The following is a 23,972-nucleotide window of genomic DNA, read 5'->3' on the forward strand; positions in this document are numbered from 1 at the left end:
ATAAACATATAAAATAACACATTGCATATAAAATAACATTCATTTTTTTCTTAGAATAATAATGATGATTTTCCACTCAGTTTTTTTCAAATAGTTTTCGTCAGTGATTTTGTATTTGGCTCCGTCTTTGGGTTTGTTCTCACCTTTCTGAAAGCACACCAAGAGAACTCATTTTTTTTTCACCCTTCCAATCTGTTTTCTCAACAGTGTGATTCTTTCTCCTCCTTTTTAAGGAAATTAAGCAGGAAGCGTCCCTTTGTAAAGTTTTCTTCAAGTTTATCTTATCGTAGTGCTTTCCCTCTTTGTCCACACCTATATTACACAATCTAGGTAAATCCTGACTTGGGGACAAGCCGCATCAAACTTTCATTTATTTGGTAATTACAAATCCATCACTAGTCTTGTGTGCTTGGCCGACGCTCACTGCCATGTCAACTCCCCACACGGAGTCCTCAGACTCAGAGAACTGCTCCTTTTTGGATTAGTGATTTATTAAATCAAGTCCTGCTCTTCTTGAAACAAAACATCATGTACTGCATGACTCTGATAATAATTAGAAAATTCAAGAGTATGTGCGCAAATTAAATGACAGTGGTCACTGTGTCATAAACTTTTAAAACCTGTCAGTCACTAACTTGAGGTTCATGAGTCTCTACTTTCCCAATTAGCACAAGCGTCCACTCACTCATTTTAATGGCCATCATGAAATTCTCCTAGAAAAATATTTAGTGTTTTGCACCCACTAAGTAGACTATGCATACAGACTAGATAGTCTCAGTCATTGTCATGAAAATATTTATAAGTCAATCTCACTATTGTATCCTACCTTGACATGCCCATTAAAAAGATGATTCTCATTGGCTGTGATGAATTCTATCTAAATGTAATCTCTCAATGACAAGGCAAAGAAGTTAGAGCTTTAAGAATAGTTGTCTATTTCACATCTTAGGATGAAGTGTTTTATTTGTCCCATTCTCACTCAGAATGTTCCCATTATATAATTAGATAATGAACTCTTTGCTCGATTTCTATTTTTCATAATACGTTCTTAATATAAATAGACTCTTTTTGAACCCTGGTTTTCATTGTACACCTTCATTCTCAGATCCTTGATAAAGTCAACATGAATATTTATATTTACCCCTTTCCAACTAAGTAATATTATTGGGAAATCATTAAATTAACATTATATTACAAGATTATGCATTTATATAGTCAAAAATATAAACTCTTGTTAATTTAAAATTTCTCTTAGAAACTCAGAAGTGTGAGCTAAATCATATAGCTCTTCAGTATAGATTTCTGTTGTACACTTAAAGTACATGTTTACATTCAAAGCAGGCCAGTGTAGTACCATGGAGTTTATTAGATTGTATCACTGGTCTAAGATATCATAAGATGTCTCCATCTGTATGCCCATTCAGAGCCTGTTTCCTGAGCCCCTGTCCATTCAGAGTGGGTCTGTGCAGTTCCTCAAGGCCCTATGGGAGAAGACACAGGACACAGGAACCCACAGCTTTGAGGTCGCCATGACAGAGTCCACATTTCCACAGCAGAAGGTAAGTGTTTTTCTTCTCACACATGTTATTCTAAACCAAGAATCAATATTGCATTTTATCTTTTTTTTTTTTAGATTTTTCAAAACTTACTTTAATAAAGGTTCTTAATGTTTTGACATCCCTTCTAACCCACCACCCACCAGAGGTAGTAGAAAAGAAAAGATAATAGGGCAAAGGAGGACCTGTACCTGTTTAGAAATAGTTCTTATGGGCAATTCCAATCTTTGTTGTCAGCACATCAACAATTCAGTCCACAGGAATCAGCAGTAGTAGTTTGATCCATTTGCAAACGCTATCCAGGAATCAGCAATGGCAGTTTTATCCACAAGAAAGTATGAGGTTCTGCCCAAGGCCTCAAGGAAGGACACCTGGGAGCTCCCAGACACTGACTCAAAACAAGGCAACATACACGAGCTGGTCGGGGGCTCCCAACATATATAGCAGAGGAATTACCTGGTCTGGCTTTAGTGGGAGATGAACCATCTAATCCTTGAGAGACTTGAAGACCCAGAGAGTGGAAAGGCCTGATGGAAGGAGTATCCTTTTGGAGACAGAGGAAAAGGGGAATGGGATGAGGAACTGTGGAAGGGGGGACTAGGAGGTAGGAAAGCTGGAGTGTAAAAAAAGAAGCCATTGGAATATCACAAGAGGTGTTTTGGTGAGTTTTTCCCCATGAAGTCAGGGAAGAAGGCAAGATAAATCAATGCCAAGGGAGCATCAAGGAAGACCAGTGACAGCGAAGCTTGATGAAGACCAGCAGAGTGGCAAGGCGAACCAATACCACAGCATTGTCCGCTGTCTATTGGGTTATACTTATATCCTTTCCAAAAATCACATCCTCTCACGCATCCACCCTACTAAAACATCATATTGCTTCTTTTCTAGGCAGCTTCTAGAAAAATGCCACATGTCTGTTCTCAGCAAAACATCCTCCCATATATCTTCTTCAGCAAAACATCCTCTCCTAAGATGGTTTCCTGAAAAACATCACATTATACAACTGAGTCTCCAAAGAAACCAGAAACTCCCACTTTAGGAGATAATGATCTTTTATTCAGCCTCATTCAATAATAACCCAAATGATTATTAAGAAAGATAACTGGAGGGTTCCCTATTGAAGGGAAATAGAATGCACAGTTATGGAGAGAAAAGAGGGAGACTGGAGTGGGCGTATTAAATGGGGAGGAGAATGAATCAGAAGGGTAAGAGATGAGTATGAGGAGAAACAACTCACACTAAGGAACATTTGGGGGGTAATATGTAAACCTTCTAATGTAAAAACCTCCTATGGTATATACTTATGTAAAAGGAATATAAATGGAATAATCAACAAACGGGGATGACAGGGAGACAAGTCACCTTTCGCCATCCAGCGAAAACTCCAGTATTGCATTTTATCTTAACAGTCCAATTTTCCTTTCTTTCTCCCCTTTCTCATATTACCAGAAAATAATTATTAATCGATTACTTTTGGAATTTGGTCTTATGTGCATATCTGTAATCCTAGCACTCAGGAAGCCTGAACAGGATTCCAAGTTCAAAGCCAAGCTGGACAACATAGTGAAACCTTGTGTCAACAGTAGTAGTAGTAGTAGTAGTAGTAGTAGTAGTAGTAGTAGTAGCAGCAGCAGCAGCAGCAGCAGTAGTAGTAGTGGTGAATAACTTACCTGTGGTGTCATACTGAAGTCAACATAAAGTGGCATTGGTAGACAAGGCAACTGTCCTTTAGGCACACACACTGATGAAATACAGGTCTCTCAGACCACATCAATCCACAAACTTGATATGGAGTCAATACATTTCACACAGGGACTGGAGAGATGACTCAGTGGTTAAGAGCACTAGCTGCTCTTGCAAAGGACCCAGGTTAATTCCCAACACCCATATGGCAACTCAGAACGCTACTCCTAGAGGATATGATGCCCTCTTCTGGCCTCTTTGGGCATCAGGCTCAAAAATGGTACGCAGACATATCTATATATACACATTAAATACATAAGAAATATTTTATTATATAGAAAACTCAAGAGGTTTAAAGAGAGCAGCAGGATGCCTGGCTCCGGGCTCTTTGATGCTTTTCCCTTCCTCCCTTCGTGGTCCCTCTCTCCCCTGTCCTCAGCAGTCACCACTAAGCAAGAAAATGAAGATAAGTTGGGTGGCAGAGGTGAGGTCAGGGTGACCAGGCTCTATAGAGGCAGAAAAGTATAAGCTGAGCCCCAAGAAGCAGTAGCACCACACCCCAGTCCCCCACACCCCCGCCACCCATGGTAGCCTAAGACCTCCTCAGCAGGCAGCTGAACCAAAAGATGATCTAAAGATGAAATAAACCTGGCCCCCGGCTAGAGAGAATGTATGGTACAGGGACTCTGGTGAGCTCAGTTTCCTGTGAGAAAAGCCTGGGCTGTGCGGACCAGGGAGTGATTACTCAAAACCTGACAAAAGACAGGAACCATCCTAGAGAGGCTGGACCACCTTGGGGTTGATGACAGTGCCATGTTTGAGGGTAGTATGATGCTTTCAGATTTCCAAATGTCCTTGACCCTATTCAATGTGATATGTGACGGAATGGAGAAGCGGAACATTAAGGAATTAAGTCATGGGGCAAAACCCTTACAAATGCCATTAAAAGCTTTGTAGAGGTGATGGGTACTGTGTGTAAAGAAATGATATTATGTGACTTATTGGCATTCTATATGTTTTAACAAAATTCTTCTTTGCCTTCTGCCATCCATGGAGGAGGCAGAGTACAGTGTGTGTTGGAAGCAGAGACCAAGTTCTTACCACACATCAGTTTCCCGTGCCTTGTTTGGTTAGCTATCTTGGCTTAGGGGTCTATAAGACACAAGTTCTGCAAATGCCTCAGCTGCTGGTATTTTGTTAATATCAGGAAATTAAGATAGGAAGAGTCCATATTTGTATATTTTGGTGATTAAAATTTTAGTGTGGTCCTCACAAAGAAAAGCATGCCTGGAGATACAGATTTTGGAGTAGACTGGGTCATTCAAGACACAATGCCCGGTGGGAGAGACCTCACCGCCTGGTCAGGTGGGCACTCCTGAGGCTGCAGAGCGGAAGAGACCACCAACACTGCCCACCCCTGCCCACATCCCTGGCCCAAGAGGAAACTGTATAAGGCCTCTGGGCTCCCGTGAGAGAGGGCCCAGTCTGAGACAGGAGCACTGCCTGAGACAGCCCGTATCTCGAGGACAGCGAGCGAAAAAACAGTTCTCTGCACCCAAATCCCATGGGAGGGAGAGCTAAACCTTCAGAGAGGCAGACACGCCTCAGGAAACCAGAAGAGACTGCTCTCTGCACACATTGCTGATTCAGAGGAAAACACGGAGGCCATCTGGAACCCTGGTGCCGGAGGCTCCCGGAAAGGCGACGAGATCTTCCCAAGTTGCTGCCACACAGAGAACCCGTGGGCAGCACCCCGCGAGCGAACTTGAGCCTCGGGACCACAGGTAAGACCAACTTTTCTGCTGCAAGTGACCTGCCTGGTGAACTCAAGACACAGGCCCACAGGAATAGCTGAAGACCTGTAGAGGGGCAAAACTACACACACGAAAGCAGAACACTCTGTCCCCATAACTGGCTGAAAGAAAACAGTAAAACAGGTCTACAGCACTCCTGACACACAGGCTTATAGGACAGTCTAGCCACTGTCAGAATTAGCAGAACAAAGTAACACTAGAGATAATCTGATGGCGAGAGGCAAGCGCAGGAACACAAGCAACAGAAACCAAGACTACATGGCATCATCGGAGCCCAATTCTCCCACCAAAACAAACATGGAATATCCAAACACACCAGAAAAGCAAGATCTAGTTTCAAAATCAGATTTGATCATGATGCTAGAGGACTTCAAGAAAGACGTGAAGAACTCCCTTAGAGAACAAGTAGAAGCCTACAGAGAGGAATAAAAATCCCTGAAAGAATTCCAGGAAAAACACAATCAAACAGTTGAAGGAATTAAAAATGGAAATAGAAGCAATCAAGAAAGAACACATGGAAACAACCCTGGATATAGAAAACCAAAAGAAGAGACAAGGAGCTGTAGATACAAGCTTCACCAACAGAATACAAGAGATGGAAGAGAGAATCTCAGGAGGAGAAGATTCCATAGAAATCATTGACTCAACTGTCAAAGATAATGTAAAGCGGAAAAAGCTACTGGTCCAAAACATACAGGAAATCCAGGACTCAATGAGAAGATCAAACCTAAGGATAATAGGTATAGAAGAGAGTGAAGACTCCCAGCTCAAAGGACCAGTAAATATCTTCAACAAAATCATAGAAGAAAACTTCCCTAACCTAAAAAAAGAGATACCTATAGGCATACAAGAAGCCTACAGAACTCCAAATAGATTGGACCAGAAAAGAAACACCTCCCGTCACATAATAGTCAAAACACTAAACGCACAAAATAAAGAAAGAATATTAAAAGCAGTAAGGAAAAAAGGTCAAGTAACATATAAAGGCAGACCTATCAGAATCACACCAGACTTTTCGCCAGAAACTATGAAGGCCAGAAGATCCTGGACTGATGTCATACAGACCCTAAGAGAACACAAATGCCAGCCCAGGCTACTGTATCCTGCAAAACTCTCAATTAACATAGATGGAGAAACCAAGATATTCCATGACAAAACCAAATTTACACAATATCTTTCTACAAATCCAGCACTACAAAGGATAATAAATGGTAAAAGCCCAACATAAGGAGGCAAGCTATATCCAAGAAGAGGCAAGAAATTAATCGTCTTGGCAACAAAACAAAGAGAAGAAAAGCACACAAACACAACCCCACATCCAAATATGAATATAACAGGAAGCAATAATCACTATTCCTTAATATCTCTCAACATCAATGGCCTCAACTCCCCAATAAAAAAAGACATAGATTAACAAACTGGATACATAACGAGGACCCTGCATTCTGCTGCCTACAGGAAACACACCTCAGAGACAAAGACAGACACTACCTCAGAGTGAAAGGCTGGAAAACAACTTTCCAAGCAAATGGTCTGAAGAAGCAAGCTGGAGTAGCCATTCTAATATCAAATAAAATCAATTTCCAACTAAAAGTCATCAAAAAAGATAAGGAAGGACACTTTATATTCATCAAAGAAAAAATCCACCAAGATGAACTCTCAATCCTAAATATCTATGCTCCAAATACAAGGGCACCTACATACGTAAAAGAAACCTTACTAAAGCTCAAAACACACATTGCACCTCACACAATAATAGTTGGAGATTTCAACACCCCACTCTCATCAATGCACAGATCATGGAAACAGAAATTAAACAGAGACGTAGACAGACTAAGAGAAGTCATGAGCCAAATGGACTTAACGGATATTTATAGAACGTTCTACCCTAAAGCAAAAAGGATATACCTTCTTCTCAGCTCCTCATGGTACTTTCTCCAAAATTGACCATATAATTGGTCAAAAAACGGGCCTCAACAGGTACAGAAAGATAGAAATAATCCCATGCGTGCTATCGGACCACCACGGCCTAAAGATGGTCTTAAATAACAATAAGGGAAGAATGCCCACATATACGTGGAAATTGAACAATGCTCTACTCAATGATAACCTGGTCAAGGAAGAAATAAAGAAAGAAATTAAAAACTTTTTAGAATTTAATGAAAATGAAGGTACAACATACCCAAACTTATGGGACACAATGAAAGCTGTGCTAAGAGGAAAACTCATAGCGCTGAGTGCCTGCAGAAAGAAACAGGAAAAGAGCATATGTCAGCAGCTTGACAGCACACCTAAAAGCTCTAGAACAAAAAAGCAAATACACCCAGGAGGAGTAGAAGGCAGGAAATAATCAAACTCAGAGCTGAAATCAACCAAGTAGAAACAAAAAGGACCATAGAAAGAATCAACAGAACCAAAAGTTGGTTCTTTGAGAAAATCAACAAGATAGATAAACCCCTAGCCAGGCTAACGAGAGGACACAGAGAGTGTGTCCAAATTAACAAAATCAGAAATGAAAAGGAGACATAACTACAGATTCAGAGGAAATTCAAAAATCATCAGATCTTACTATAAAAGCCTATATTCAACAAAACTTGAAAATCTACAGGAAATGGACAATTTCCTAGACAGATACCAGGTACCGAAGTTAAATCAGGAACAGATAAACCAGTTAAACAACCCCATAACTCCTAAGGAAATAGAAGCAGTCATTAAAGGTCTCCCAACCAAAAAGAGCCCAGGTCCAGATGGGTTTAGTGCAGAATTCTATCAGACCTTCATAGAAGACCTCATACCAATATTATCCAAACTATTCCACAAAATTGAAACAGATGGAGCACTACCGAATTCCTTCTATGAAGCCACAATTACTCTTATACCTAAACCACACAAAGACCCAACAAAGAAAGAGAACTTCAGACCAATTTCCCTTATGAACATTGACTTAAAAATACTCAACAAAATTCTGGCAAACCGAATCCAAGAGCACATCAAAACAATCATCCACCATGATCAAGTAGGCTTCATCCCAGGCATGCAGGGATGGTTTAATATCTGGAAAACCATCAACATGATCCATTATATAAACAAACTGAATGAACAAAACCACATGATCATTTCATTAGATGCTGAGAAAGCATTTGACAAAATTCAACACCCTTCATGATAAAAGTCCTGGAAAGAATAGGAATTCAAGGCCCATACCTAAACATAGTAAAAGCCATATACAGCAAACCAGTGGCTAACATTAAACTAAATGGAGAGAAACTTGAAGCAATCCCACTAAAATCAGGGACTAGACAAGGCTGCCTCTCCCTACTTATTCAATATAGTTCTTGAAGTTCTAGCCAGAGCAATCAGACAACAAAAGGAGGTCAAGGGATACAGATCGGAAAAGAAGAAGTCAAAATATCACTATTTGCAGATGATATGATAGTATATTTAAGTGATCCCAAAAGTTCCACCAGAGAACTACTAAAGCTGATAAACAACTTCAGCAAAGTGGCTGGGTATAAAATTAACTCAAATAAATCAGTAGCCTTCCTCTACACAAAAGAGAAACAAGCGGAGAAAGAAATTAGGGAAGCGACACCCTTCATAATAGACCCAAATAATATAAAATACCTCGGTGTGACTTTAACCAAGCAAGTAAAAGATCTGTACAATAAGAACTTCAAGACACTGAAGAAAGAAATTGAAGAAGACCTCAGAAGGTGGAAAGATCTCCCATGCTCATGGATTGGCAGGATTAATATAGTAAAAATGGCCATTTTACCAAAAGCGATCTACAGATTCAATGCAATCCCCATCAAAATACCAATCCAATTCTTCAAAGAGTTAGACAGAACAATTTGCAAATTCATCTGGAATAACAAAAAACCCAGGATAGCTAAAACTATCCTCAACAATAAAAAAAGGACTTCAGGGGAATCGCTATCCTGAACTCAAGCAGTATTACAGAGCAATAGTGATAAAAACTGCATGGTATTGGTACAGAGACAGACAGATAGACCAATGGAACAGAATTGAAGACCCAGAAATGAACCCCACACCTATGGTCACTTGATTTTTTGACAAAGGAGCCAAAATCCATCCAATGGAAAAAGATAGCATTTTCAGCAAATGGTGCTGGTTCAACTGAGGTCAACATGTAGAAGAATGCAGATCGATCCATGCTTATCACCCCTGCACAAAGCTTAAGTCGAAGTGGATCAAGGACCTCCACATCAAACCAGACACACTCAAACTAATAGAAGAAAAACTAGGGAAGCATCTGGAACACATGGGCACTGGAAAAAATTTCCTGAACAAAACACCAATGGCTTATGCTCTAAGATCAAGAATCGACAAATGGGATCTCATAAAACTGCAAAGCTTCTGTAAGGCAAAGGACACTGTGGTTAGGACAAAACGGCAACCAACAGATTGGGAAAAGATCTTTACCAATCCTACAACAGATAGAGGCCTTATATCCAAAATATACAAAGAACTCAAAAAGTTAGACCGCAGGGAGACAAATAACCCTATTAAAAAATGGGGTTCAGAGCTAAACAAAGAATTCACAGCTGAGGAATGCCGAGTGGCTGAGAAACACCTAAAGAAATGTTCAACATCTTTAGTCATCAGGAAATGCAAATCAAAACAACCCTGAGATTTCACCCCCACACCAGTGAGAATGGCTAAGATCAAAACTCAGGTGACAGCAAATGCTGCGAGGATGTGGAGAAAAAGAACACTCCTCCATTGTTGGTGGGATTGCAGACTGGTACAACCATTCTGGAAATCAGTCTGAGGTTCCTCAGAAAATTGGACATTAAACTGCCTGAGGATCCAGCTATACCTCTCTTGGGCATATACCCAAAAGATGCCCCAACATATAAAAAAGACACGTGCTCCACTATGTTCATAGCAGCCTTATTTATAATAGCCAGAAGCTGGAAAGAACCAGATGCCCTTCAACAGAGGAATGGATACAGAAAATGTGGTACATCTACACAATGGAATATTACTCAGCTATCAAAAACAACGAGTTTATGAAATTTGTAGGCAAATGGTTGGAACTGGAAAATATCATCCTGAGTGAGCTAACCCAATCACAGAAAGACATACATGGTATGCACTCATTGATAAGTGGCTATTAGCCCAAATGCCTGAATTACCCTAGATGCCTAGAACAAATGAAACTCAAGATGGATGATCAAAATGTGAATGCTTCACTCCTTCTTTAAAAGGGGAACAAGAATACCCTTGGCAGGGAATAGAGCGGCAAAGATTAAAACAGAGACTGAAGGAACACCCATTCAGAGCCTGCCCCACATGTGGCCCATATATATACAGCCACCCAATTAGACAAGATGGATGAAGCAAAGAAGTGCAGAAGTGTAGATCGCTCCTGAGAGACACAGCCAGAATACAGCAAATACAGAGGCGAATGTCAGCAGCAAACCACTGAACTGAGAATAGGACCCCCGTTGAAGGAATCAGAGAAAGAACTGGAAGAGCTTGAAGGGGCTCGAGACCCCATATGTACAACAATGCCAAGCAACCAGAGCTTCCAGGGACTAAGCCACTACCTAAAGACTATACATGGACTGACCCTGGACTCTGACCTCATAGGTAACAATGAATATCCTAGTAAGAGCACCAGTGGAAGGGGAAGCCCTTGGTCCTGCTAAGACTGAACCCCCAGTGAACTAGACTGTTGGGGGGAGGGCGGCAATGGGGGGAGGGTGGGGAGAGGAACACCCATAAGGAAGGGGAGGGGGGAAGGGGATGTTTGACCGGAAACCGGGAAAGGGAATAACACTCGAAATGTATATAAGAAATATCAAGTTAATAAAAAAAAAAAAGACACAATGCCCATGGCAAATCACACGGCTACAGAAAGCTTCTCTGACCATTGCCAGCTTCCTGAAATCACCCATATCTGTATGCCAAGTGGGAAATCCAGAGGTTCTGATATATTTGATCATGGTCTCTGACCCCATTTAACTGATTTTTCTTATAAATTGTACCCTTTGTGGAATATTATGGGATGTTTAAATATGTATATATCTTGTATAATATTCAAATCAGGGTAAATAGTCAATCTCAAACATTTAGCATTTTTGTTAAAAAATGTTAAATCTGTTATTATAACTCTGGAAATACATAAATACATTCTCACTATTTATAGTCAGTCTACTACACAACAGAACAATACATCTGTCTCTTGCCAAGCTATAACTTGGTACCATCTGACCAACATTTATCCTTCTCTCCTCCACCTGTTTTGCTCTTGAGAAAGGAAATAAACATTAATATTAAGCATACTCAAAGTACAAACAAGGGCTTAGATGTCTTACTGGGTAAGGGCTCTCGATCTGCAAGCAAGAAGGCCTAAGTTCAAATCCCAAGTACACATCTTTTTTAAAAAGCCATAACTACAAGTGCCTGTAACTCTAGCACTACGACTTGGAGGCAAGGACAGGATCAGATCCTAAGATCTTGCAGGCCAACCCAGCCTAGTAGAAACAAGGAGTTTTTGGTTCAGTGAGGGAGCTTGTTGTCACAGGGGAATGAGATAAAAAGCAAGAGAAAAAGACATCAATGTCCCCCTCTGTCCTCTGCATGTGTATGCACTAGCATGTACACACACACACACACACACACACACACACACACACACACACAGGTGCACAATAAGGAAGCACAAACAAATAGTAAGTTAATCAAAACCTGTTACATTGTGAAAAAGCCTCTTAGGTGAAGAATAGCAACAGGATGAGATATGTAACTATTCAGAATTCTTATTCATGAGTCTATAGACAACAGAGAATATTCAACTTCCTTTTCACCCATCTTTGGCTTTCGTTTAAGAATTTGACACTTGGTATTGAAAGAAAGAGGAAATCCCACAATCACAGGAAGTGAATGGAATTCTTTGCATATTTTACTCAATTTTTCAGCTGTTACACTATGCTTAAAGACAATGCATAAAATTCTTATAAAAATTTTAATCACTAGCTCTTTCATCTGGAGACAAGAAGAAATTGAAAACTTGGCACCTACTTCGAGTTCTAAGAGATTAAATAAATAACTTGGCAACCAGTTTTGTACTTGCTATTACTGTTATTCATATTCCTACTTCATGCCAATAAATTTCTCTCGGGGAAAGGTAACTGTAAAGCCAATTTTTGGAAATGTTCTAAGTTCCGTAATTTGGTTTATTCATGAGAATAGAAAAATGTTGGTATGTGGAATGTACACGGTGTGGCGAAGATGTCTGTTCCAAAACTTTTCGATCATACTTGCTCATTACCATCTCTTATGAAAAGTTCTCTGTATTAAATTCAGAATAGCTGAGACTTGAGCGGTAACTTTATTTACACATATACCACATGCACACAGTACACACACACATACGTACAGGTATATATGTACATGCATGTACACACACAGAGAGAGAGAGAGAGAGAGAGAGAGAGAGAGAGAGAGAGAGAGAGAGAGAGAGACTGTTAGGGAAGTGATGGATTTGTCTCTCTGCTTCTGAACTTTGACTTCTGTCAAAGAGAATTCAGTCTCTCAGGAGAAGCACGTTCTCTGGAGAAGACACATCTGAGCAAATACTTGAGAACCTAAAACATTTACTCTAGTATTTTAAAATAGAAACTTGGAATTTTAGAACTGAAGTCTGTCGCTAAGGTTCACTAAATTAAGACCACATATGATAGGGTACACATTATCCTCACCAGGAGCCTGAGACTACAGCAGACATCTGAGGGTAGAGATTTCCTCAAATTTACCATTTTATTTCTATGGTCATACAGTATTTGTCCCAAACAGAATATGTCCATTGAGTAAACAAATACTGTCAGGGTCACGTTAGACCTGGAAGCAAAGGAACCTGTTAGAAGTCAGTGGTAGAACTAGTGGTAGACTGCATGCCATGGTGACTTCAGGACTGTCACCAATGCATCTGGCTCTTCTCTCATCTGGGCAGGGACAGCATCAAGTTCCCCAGTGTCTTGACACAAGGCTTGGCTTTGAGACGTTTTTGCTCATTTTAGACTTTGGAAGTCAGTGTGCGAGTGTCTTTGTTTTATGTCTTCTACCATGGTGACTAAAGCGATTGCTGACACTGGGTGGATAGAAGGAGGAGAGAGTCTGGGAATGTGAGCTCCCACATGGAGGACTGCAGCTCTGAAAGCAGAGCTGATCCCATCACTGCTGCTGAAGGAGACATGACCAGCCTCTTACCTTTCTCCCAGCACACACCTGAACAGCATGACCTGGGTCAGAACCTCTCTCTCTCTCTCTCTCTCTCTCTCTCTCTCTCTCTCTCTCTCTCTCTCTCTCTCTCTCTCTCTCCCTCTGTCCTCCCTCCCTCCCCTCCTCCTCCCTCCTCTTATGTCATCCTCTCTTCAATCTACCCTTTTCCCTCTCCCTCTCCCTCCCTCTCCCTCTCCCTCTCCCTCTCCTCTCCCTCTCCCTCTCCTCTCCCTCTCCCTCTCCCTATCCCTATCCCTATCCCTCTCCCTCTCCCTCTCCCTCCCTCCCTCTCCTCTCCTCTCCCTCCCTCCCTCTCCCTCTCCTCTCCCTCTCCCTCTCCCCTCCCTCTCCCTCTCCCCTCTCCCTCTCCCTCTCCCTCTCCCTCTCCCCCTCTCCCCTCCCCTCCCTCTCCCTATCCCTACCCCACCCCTCCCTCTCCCTCTCTCCCTCTCCCTCTCCCTCTCCCTCTCCCTCTCCCTCTCCCTATCCATATCCCTATCCCTATCCCTATCCCTATCCCTATCCCTTTTCCTATCCCTCTCCCTATCCCTTTTCCTATTCCTTTCCCTCCCCCTCCCCTCCCCCTCTCTCTCTCCTTATCCCTTATAGTCTTCCCCTATTTGAACATAATTCAAGCCTGCCTTACATACATTAAGATTCAGAGTGGAGATACAAATACAAATTTTCAAGAATAATCTCATAGTTTTATAATTTAAGAGGTTTCATTATCAGAGAGCAGCATTCTTATTACCATCAATTTTGACATAAAATTCAATGCATTTATCCCTCGCAAATTCAACCACACAGAATTGAAGTGTGGCATCATTATGTAATACTATAACGTTACAACACTATCAAAGTAGAAATATTTTATAATGCATATGTTCACTAGCTCAAACAAAAAATACTACCTCTAGATATTCATGGCATCAAAATTTGGATAGGATCCAAACTTTTATTTATATTTTTTGAAAAGTTAAAAATTCCTTAATTTTTTTTATTCCTGGAACCACTATCACAATTTACAGGGCAATATACCTGGTGTAATGAAAAGAAAAAGACAAAGCTAAAACAGGTACAAGACCTCGGGAACGTACATCTAATTGACACTGCATTGCACCAGTCAATGGCTGCACTGTTTCCAAACTGTGGCTGTGAACGTCCTGAACAAGAAGGGCTTCATGTTTAAGCCACAGTGACTTTTCTGACCATGGATCATCGTTCCTTCTGTGGCAGATTTTTACAGTTCCTCTAATGCATGTGGGATGACTGTCTCAAAGTAACCTGTAGCTTTCCTGACAACTCCTGCTCTCTCTCCTGCTGAGAACTGTAGCCGTTTCTGCTTTATTTTAAAACCTTCTGCTACCGTATCCACCACTTCCACCTCCAGATCCATAGCCAGCACCGCAAGGACTGCCTGAGCTTCTGCCACCAAAACTGCCCCCTCCCCCTTCATGGGTCCATAATTAGATTGTTGCTGTCCACTATAATTTCCAAAGTCATTATAGTTCCCACCATCACCATAGTTACCTCCACCAAAATTTCCTCCTTAATTGTAACCATCATATTCTCTCCTCTTCCTCCTCTTCCTCTTCCTCCTCTTCCTTCCTCCTCTTCCTCCTCTTCCTCCCTCCTCCTCTTCCTTTTCCTCCTCCTCTCCTCCTCTTCCTCCTCTTCCTCCTCTTCCTCCTCTTCCTCCTCTTCCTCCTCCTCTTCCTCCTCCCCCTCCTCCCCTTCCTCCTCCTCTTCCTCCTCCTCTTCCTCTTCCTCCTCTCCTTCCTCTTCCTCCTCCCCTTCCTCTCCTCCCCTTCCTCCCCTTCCTCCTCCCCTTCCTCCTCTTTCTTCTCCTCCTCCTCTTCCCCCTTCCTCCTCTTCCTCCTCTTCCTCCTCCTCCTCTTCCTCCTCTTCTTCTTCCTGCTCCTCTTCCTCCTGCTCCTACTCCTCTTCCTGCTCCTACTCCTCTTCCTGCTCCTACTCCTCTTCCTCCTCCACCATATCCACCACCTTGGTTTCTGTATCCTGGTCCACCACTACCACAGCTTCCTATACCACTGTAACCAGAATCACCACCATAGTTGCCACCATCACCTTCAAATCCATTATATCCATCAACACCACCTCCATAACAACGTCTGCTCCCATCCTCTCCACCACCGTAGCCTCCTCTTCCACCAAGGTTTCCTCTATGACCAAAGTTTCTTCCACCACCTCCAAAGTTTCCTCCACAACCCATAAAGTTGCCAGATCCATCTCCATGACCTGTCTGTGATCCAGCAGACTGCATCGTTTATTTAGAATGGGACTTTTTTTTTCCATTTTTTTTTTTATTAACTTGAGTATTTCTTATATACATTTCGAGTGTTATTCCCTTTCCCGGTTTCCGGGCAAACATCCCCTTCCCTCCCCCCCCCTTCCTTATGGGTGTTCCCCTCCCCACCCCCCCCCCATTTCCGCCCCCCCCCCAACAGTCTAGTTCACTTGGGGGTTCCGTCTTTAGCAGGACCCAGGGCTTCCCCTTCCACCGGTGCTCTTACTAGGATATTCATTGCTTCCTATGAGGTCAGAGTCCAGGGTCAGTCCATGTATAGTCTTTAGGTAGTGGCTTAGTCCCTGGAAGCTCTGGTTGCTTGGCATTGTTGTACATATGGGGTCTCGAGCCCCTTCAAGCTCTTCCAGTTCTTTCTCTGATTCCTTCAACGGGGGTCCTATTCTCAGTTCAGTGGTTTGCTGCTGGCATACGCCTCTGTGTTTGCTGTATTCTGGCTGTGTTTCTCAGGAGAGATCTACATCTGGCTCCTATCGGCCTGCACTTCTTTGCTTCATCCATCTTGTCTAATTGGATGGCTGTATATGCATGGGCCACATGTGGGGCAGGCTCTGAATGGGTGTTCCTTCTGTGTCTGTTTTAATCTTTGCCTCTCTATTCCCTGCCAAGGGTAGAATGGGACTTTTTTACTTCACAATTATGCCCATTAATAGTGTGGTATTTCTGAACAACAATTTTATCAACTGTGTCATGATCACTAGAAATTGCAAAAGTAAATCCTCTTTTTCCCACTCTTCCTCTCCTCGTCTTCCTCCTCTTCCTCTACTTGTGGATAAGGATGCAAGCTCTCAGCTGTTCCAGTGCTCTACCATGATGGCCAGGAACTTTAACTCTCTGGAAATGTGAGCCCTCATACACTCTTTCTTCCACAAGTTGCCTTGATCACGGTCTAGAGGAGCTAAGACACACAATGACATTTGGTACAAACGTGATTAATACCAGCGTTGGAAGAGGCAAGTCTGGCCTCAAAATGGAGGACCATGATCCAAAGGAATCAGAACAGCTGAGGAAGCTGTTTATTGGTGGTTTATTGAGCTTTGAAACCACAGATGATAGCTTAAGAGAACATTTTTGAGAAATGGGGCACACTTACAGATTGTGTGTTAATGAGAAATCCCCAAACAAAACTTTGGTTTTGTGACCCAGTCTTGTGTTGAAGAGATGGATGCTGCAGTGTGTGCTCAGCCACACAAGGTTGATGGACATGTGGTGGGACCAAAGAGAGCAGTTTCTAGAGAGTTCTGTAAAGCCTGGTGCCCATTTAATGGTGAAGAAATTTTTTGTTGGTGGCATTAAAGAGGATACAGAAGAATATAATCTGAGAGACTACTTTGAAAAGTATGGCAAGATTGAAACCAAGTGTTCAAACACATGATTCTATGGAGTACACTTAACTTTCAAACCACAATCAATAGACAATCCAAGTCTGAGGTCCAACTCTGCCTCTTTCACAAGGACTTCACACACACAAGTGAGCACATTAGCACTCTGTTGAACTCTCGGCCCTCAGTTCCAGCATTATGAGATGAATGCATCATCATTTCTATGATAGTGTGTGATGGAGAGATGGGCGAGACCGCAGAGCTGAGGGCTGGGGAGGGTTATACAGTGAGCAGAAGGATGGAACTAAAGACAGGTGAGAAACACGCAGATATGAGGTGGCCATAGTGAGTTCTGGGTCCCTGGTCCTGCTGCAGCTGGGGATTGGGGGCTGAGTCAATGTCTGTGGCCAGAGTTACCATCAAAGGCCAAGCAGATATCTATGGTCTGGCCTATCATATGAGACCATGTGGATATCTGAGGGTTGTGCTGCTGGGGGGGGCACACTGATCTGAGTGGCCTGGGCTGCCACCTGAGACCATGGGGATATATGGGCTCATGGTTCTGCCAGGACCCATGTCTGGGTCCATGGTCATGTGGCAACTATAATCTGTGTTGATTTCCCAGGCCTGTGTTGTCCCTGATCTGGACAGTCTGAGGTACTGTACTAAGTTGTCCCTGCCCCCTTTTGTTCACTATACTCAGAAGAGCTGGCACTGCCCCTAATCTGCCATGAGGTGGGTTAGGCAAGGCATAGATGCCCTCCTAGCCCTCACTTCCTATGCCAAGCAAGAGAGCTGACATTGAAGTCATGGGAGCAGAAGAGCTGGCCCTGCCCTTCAATGGCTGCAGCACTAGGGAGAATGGGCCCTGTACCTTGCTGGGCAGCACAGTAGAGCTGACCCTATTAAGAAAGGCCCCAAAGAACTATCATCCTGAGTGAGCTAACCCAATCACAGAAAGACATACATGGTATGTACTCATTGATAAGTGGCTATTAGCCCAAATGCTTGAATTACCCTAGATGCCTAGAACAAATGAAACTCAAGACGGATGATCAAAATGTGAATGCAGATCGCTCCTGAGAGACACAGCCAGAATACAGCAAATACAGAGGCGTATGCCAGCAGGAAACCACTGAACTGAGAACAGGACTCCTGTTGAAGGAATCAGAGAAAGAACTGGAAGAGCTTGAAGGAGCTCGAGACCCCATATGTACAGCAATGCCAACCAACCAGAGCTTCCAGGGACTAAGCCACTACCCAAAGACTATACATGGACTGACCCTGGACTCTGACCTAAATGAGGTTGCAATGAATATCCTAGTAAGAGCACCAGTGGAAGGGAAGCCCTGGGTCCTGCTAAGACTGAACCCCTAGTGAACTAGACTGTTGGGGAGAGGGCAGCAATGGGGGAGGGTTGGGAGGGAACACCCATAAGGAAGGGGGGAGGGGAGGGGGATGTTTGCCCAGAAACCGGGAAAGGGAATAACACTCGAAATGTATATAAGAAATACTCAAGTTAATAATAATAAAAAAAAAAGGCCCCAAAGATATAAGAGCAAGAAAGCTGTCCCTGACCCTTGCCAACAACCCCACACCTCCTACTAGTACCACTCCCTGGGCCAAGGATATCCAAACCACCGCTCCATCTAGGAATTGATGGAGCATGTGAAGGAGCCAGTCCTGCAGAGCCAAAATTCAGGATCTCCGTGACACAAGGCAAGAATAAAATATCAGAGAGTAGTCCCCATAGTGATCTAGAAGCCAGAGCCCTTGAAATAGACCAATGACTTACTGCAATGAACACTTGCAAATAAAGATGGGGGGGTTATACTGTGGGACATACTGTGATGTACAGCAGCTTCCATGACAAGATTTTTTATTCTATTTTATTTTATTTTGGGGAGGAGATTGCAAGAGCAAAGGGTGGGTACAAAGGGATGGGGAGATACGTAGAATTGGGGTGCATGGTGTGGAATTCATTAAAAAATCAATAAAAAGTCATTTTTTAAAAGTATAATTAGGTCCAAATCAAACACTGTGGAGATAAATTAAAGACCTAATTAGTGCAACTTTACACTAATTAGAAGAAAATATCAAATGTCATCTAATAACTTCAGGACAAGAAAAAAATTAGGACAAGTCAATAAAACTCATGAAGAATATGGACTTGGATCCTAAAAATCATATAAAAATAATATGAATAAATTTAACTACCTAAAATATTTAATTTCTGTCTACTTAGATATCCTTTAACAAAGTTAAAGATATATACAAGCTGGTAGAAAATATTTGAAATACTTTCAGTGAACCTCAAAGGGCCAAGTCATGAAGAACAAGATGTTCAGAGACAATCATCACTGAAGTGACTGCTTTACATTTTTTTTTTTTGGTTCTTTTTTTCGGAGCTGGGGACCGAACCCAGGGCCTTGCGCTTCCTAGGCAAGCGCTCTACCACTGAGCCAAATCCCCAACCCCTGCTTTACACATTTTTAATGTTATGCAAGTTTATAATGGCCAGATTGACAAAAATTGAAATTTGTCATAATACCAAGATGCCCAAAATGGCAATGATATGAAAAATAGAGATTTCATATTCTATTAATATCAAAGCAGATAGATCCAATTAAAAGTAGTTAAGAAAAATCTACATAATCATTAGTTGGACAACCGGAGTGAATGAGGCACTGTCTTTCCAATAGTCTTAAATATAGTTAAGTTTATCAGAAAAAGACACTTAAACATAAGGAAGTTTTGTGTTATAATACAAAAATACTCTGCCCTAAGCAAAGCTTAAGATCAGTTTTTCAGGTGCAGCCTCCTTTAAAAGGCAATGTGAACCGGATCTGGTGACAGAGGCCTGGCACAGCTTCTTGGGAGGCTAAAAACAGGAAGATCACCATTCAGGCAGGGCAAAGAAGCACACGCTTGTAATCTGAGGGATGGAAAACTGGGAGGCAAAACAGCTGAACCCCTGGAGCCTACTCACCACCTAGCCTAGCCTGCTTGATGATGTTCCAGGCCAATGAGAGACCCTGTCTCAAAGAACATGCAGAAGGTCCCTGCTCTAGATGGCTTTCTCTCACAGTGATAAAGACCATGGCTAAAAGCACGTTGGAGAGGAACAGGGTTGTTGGGCTTACATGTCCAGATCACAGTCCACCATTGAGGGAAGTCAAGGCAGGAACTCAAAGGAGAAACCTGAAATCAGAAAATAGAGGCCATAGAAGAATGCTGTTTACTGGCTTGTTCCTTAACTTACTTACTTCTTTTTTTTTCTTCTCTTTTTTTCTTTCTAAAATATTTTTATTTTTGAGATTTCATACAATTCTTTCCTCTCCCCCAACACCTCCTAGTTGCCTTCCCCATGCAACCAACTTCAAGTCCTTCTCTCTGTTTAAAAAGCAAATAAATATAAAATGATCCAGGACCACCTTCCCAGGGGAGGCACCATCCATATCAATCATTAACCAAGAGAATGTCCCCACAGACTTGCATACAGGCCAGTTTTATGGAAGTGTTTTCTCGATTGAGATTTCCTCTTCCAGATAACTCCAGCTTGTATCAGGTTGATAAAGTCTAACCGACAGTACCTGAGGTTGTCTTCTGACATCTCTTCATATGCATCTATACACATACACCTGTGTGCCTGTGCATACATATGAGCAACAAACAGACATACACACACATACACACACACACACACACACACACACACACACACACACACACACACACATATCAAAGGGTTAACTCTGGTTAATGGAGAAGCTGTCTCAGACCACTCAACATGAGCTCGTTTTTTTAACTTGTATTTGTGTTTATGTATAGATGGATATAGATAAACTGATTGATTGATTGATTGATTGATTTGATTGAATACAGATTATAGATAAAGAGCTAAATAGATGATAGATAGATAGATAGATAGATAGATAGATAGATAGATAGATAGATAGATGATAGATTGATGGATAAATGGATAGATAGATGATGGATTGATGATAGATGATGGATTGACGGATAGATGGATAGATGGATAGAGTCACACACACAGTCAGTATACAGTAGATACTCAACAACAACAAAAACAGTTTTAACTGACCCTATGAACTTAAGGACATACTTATTTACTACACTATTCTTCCTAAATAATACTATTCCCTTCTTTTCTTTTTCTTGTTAAATCCTAACTTTATTTGTTTATAAATAACTAAATTTATCTATATTTATGTGTCTGTGTACATATGGCATGTTTGTGAGGGTTCCAGTGCGGCCAAAAGAGGGCATTGGATCCACTGGAGCTGGAGTTACAGGCTTACCTAGGCACTGAAAATCAAATAGTCATCCCCTGGAATACAGAGGGTCCTCTTAACCACTGAGCCCTTGCTCCAGACTTTTAACTCTGCATTTCAGCCTGTTGTCCTCCCAGATAGCTCCCTCCTGGTCAGAGAGCAGCAGACAGTTGCACCTAAATGAGCATTCAGTTTTTGAATCCTGTTCTCTCCAGACCCTTGGCCCCAACCTCCATGAGATTTAGCAGCTTAATCACTGAATGAACAGTTTTCCACAGTTTCTTTGAAAAGATTCAGTTACTACTTATTTTAATGGTTTTAACCTTACCTCTGATACATACATATATATATATATATATATATATATATATATATAATCTTCCTGTTTTGCCTGGTTCTGAGCTCATAGACTCACATCCCTCATATATCTATATATCTATATCTAAGCTTCTCAGATCTCAAACTCCTACACCCACCTGGTTGTTCTGAAAGGGAGATTTGACACCTTAACCTGCTTCTGACACATGTCACACTGCCTTCCCTGGAGGCCAGCTGCTCATCATTTACCTTGCCCACACACACTTAAATTTCACAGGAGCGTCTGAACATTGCATCCTGTGCGTAAGCCCACTAATTACTTATTTGTGCATTTACCTATTCAAACGCATTAACAGCATAATTTAAGACACTTCATCTAAGCCCTTGGGAGCATCGGAAGGTCTTGTTTTATTCCACCCAGGATCGAAGCTTCCCTTTTATTTATGCTTCAACCCTCTGACCAGCTACCCTGGGAACTGTCAGGTGTGTCTGAAGCAACATGTTCAGAAAACAAAACTCCAAATGGCAGCCAGATGGGATGCATTTTTTTAGAAATTTCATTTCAGCAGCAAATTTCATTTAAATGTTTTTGTTTCCATAATGAGCATAGTTTTGGAGACCGCATTTCTATGGCATGTGGGATTCCCCGTGCTTTGGGAACTGGGTCATGTGTATCAATAAAGATCCCAGTGCTCTGCTTCTGGACTGTTAGCAATCCCCCAGATGTCCGGCTCTCTGGTAATCTGTGCTTTGCTCTCCTCAAAGGAATAGACGTACAAGCATGAATGGAATTACTAACAGCGCTCTCCAGGTGCTCCGTGGAGGTCTTCATTCCTTCAATAAATCCATTGATTTTCCTTCCCCTTAATAAAATCACTTTATAATAGACTTCACCTATGTTAGTGGATTTTCTTTAAGTAAACTTTAATGTGTACCTGTATAAAGCAATCAAACTTAGGGTTTTAAATATGTTTTGTTCTTTGCCTTCGACTGTAGCTCACAGGCTGGTTCCAGATTTATTTAGCTGAGACTGTCCTTGAACTTCTGATGCTCCTGACTCCGTATACCGTGTTCTGAGATCACAGGTGTGTGCTAACACACCTTACTACTTTGGCCACAAATGAAATTGCACCTTCAATAAAATGTACAAATTACTAACCTCTAATGGATTTCAGGCAAGCTTTCCTGACTAATGTTTTGCAAAGGCCCTGAAACTAAAAACCAAAATAATGAGGAGGTGGGGAGGAGGAGGCAGGGAGTGGGAAAGGGAGGACAGAGAGGAGGAGGGAGAGGAGGGGAACATTTGATATATTAGAACTTCTCCTCCAAATTTATCAAATGTCCCATTTAGAACAATCAACAAAAACATACTTGTGAGCACACCTTCAGTGTGCTTTTATTGTAAAACATGTTCAAAATATGTTTTTAAAGTTTTATCACATTTTTTTGGAGGGGAGAGAACATGTCACAGGGTACATAGGTAGATCAGAGTACAATTATCAGAATCGCTTTTCTCCTTCTACCATGTAGATTCTAAGGATTGAACTCAGGGGATAAGACTTAGAGGGAATTCCTTTACTCATGGAGCCATCTAACCAGCCCTGAAAAGAAAAAATTTAATATGATAACAATTTAAAAGGGTAAAATGCTGGGTTGGGGATTTAGCTCAGTGGTAGAGTGCTTGCCTAGCAAGCGCAAGGCCCTAGGTTCGGTCCCCAGCTCTGAAAAAAAGAAAAAATAATAATAAAAGGGTAAAATACACAATGTCTTTAACTATCGGGGAAATGCAAATCAAAACTACAAGAAGATATCATCTCACCTAGGTTCAAAGATGAAAGTTATATTCGGGATAGGGTATGGAGAAAAGGTGACTCCTAGGCACCATTGGTGGGAACACAGATTGGCAGAATTAAGAGAAGCAGTAGGGACACTCCTCTGAAAACTAAAGCTAGATTTTCCATAGGACTCTGCTCTCCGGCGTCTGGGTGTATCACCAGAGGAAGTGATGTCAGTCTACCTGGAGATTTCTGCCCTGTGTTGTTGCTGCCCTATCCACAATATCCGGTTTGTGGGATCATGAAAGGGGTTGTGAATAAGTGCCCATATGAAGAAGTTATGTCACTCATCCGGATTAAGGGATAAAGAAAATGAGGGCTACAGCTAGGAACTGTGGATCCCAAAAATGGGGGAGAAAGATTATTGACCAAACCATCAGGGCCAAATCAATTAAATCAAGCAATTAATTAAAGCACACTTTTTTATTTACTATACATGGGCTGCATCCTCCTAAAGTGGGTTACAAGAGGCCACCATAAAATGTGGGGAAGACAAGGATTTTATAACCTAGGGTTAAGAGGTTTCCAAGTGAAAAATCTGGTGGGCAAAGGGGGCTTACAGGGACAAAACAT

The 23,972-nt window shown here is 41.8% G+C and overlaps 1 protein-coding gene across 1 annotated transcript in view; it reads left to right on the top strand.

Moving 5' to 3' along the window:
* Positions 1-23,972, top strand: part of Veph1 (ventricular zone expressed PH domain containing 1) — a 773,456-nt gene that overhangs the window by 696,759 nt on the left and 52,725 nt on the right. Inside the window, exon 11 of the mRNA XM_032898283.1 lies at positions 1,425-1,559. Within this exon, the coding sequence (XP_032754174.1) occupies positions 1,425-1,559 (135 nt within the window). The remainder of the gene's footprint in view (positions 1-1,424; positions 1,560-23,972) is intronic.

The sequence above is a fragment of the Rattus rattus genome, chromosome 3 (genome assembly GCF_011064425.1).
Source record: "Rattus rattus isolate New Zealand chromosome 3, Rrattus_CSIRO_v1, whole genome shotgun sequence".
Lineage (NCBI taxonomy): Eukaryota > Metazoa > Chordata > Mammalia > Rodentia > Muridae > Rattus > Rattus rattus.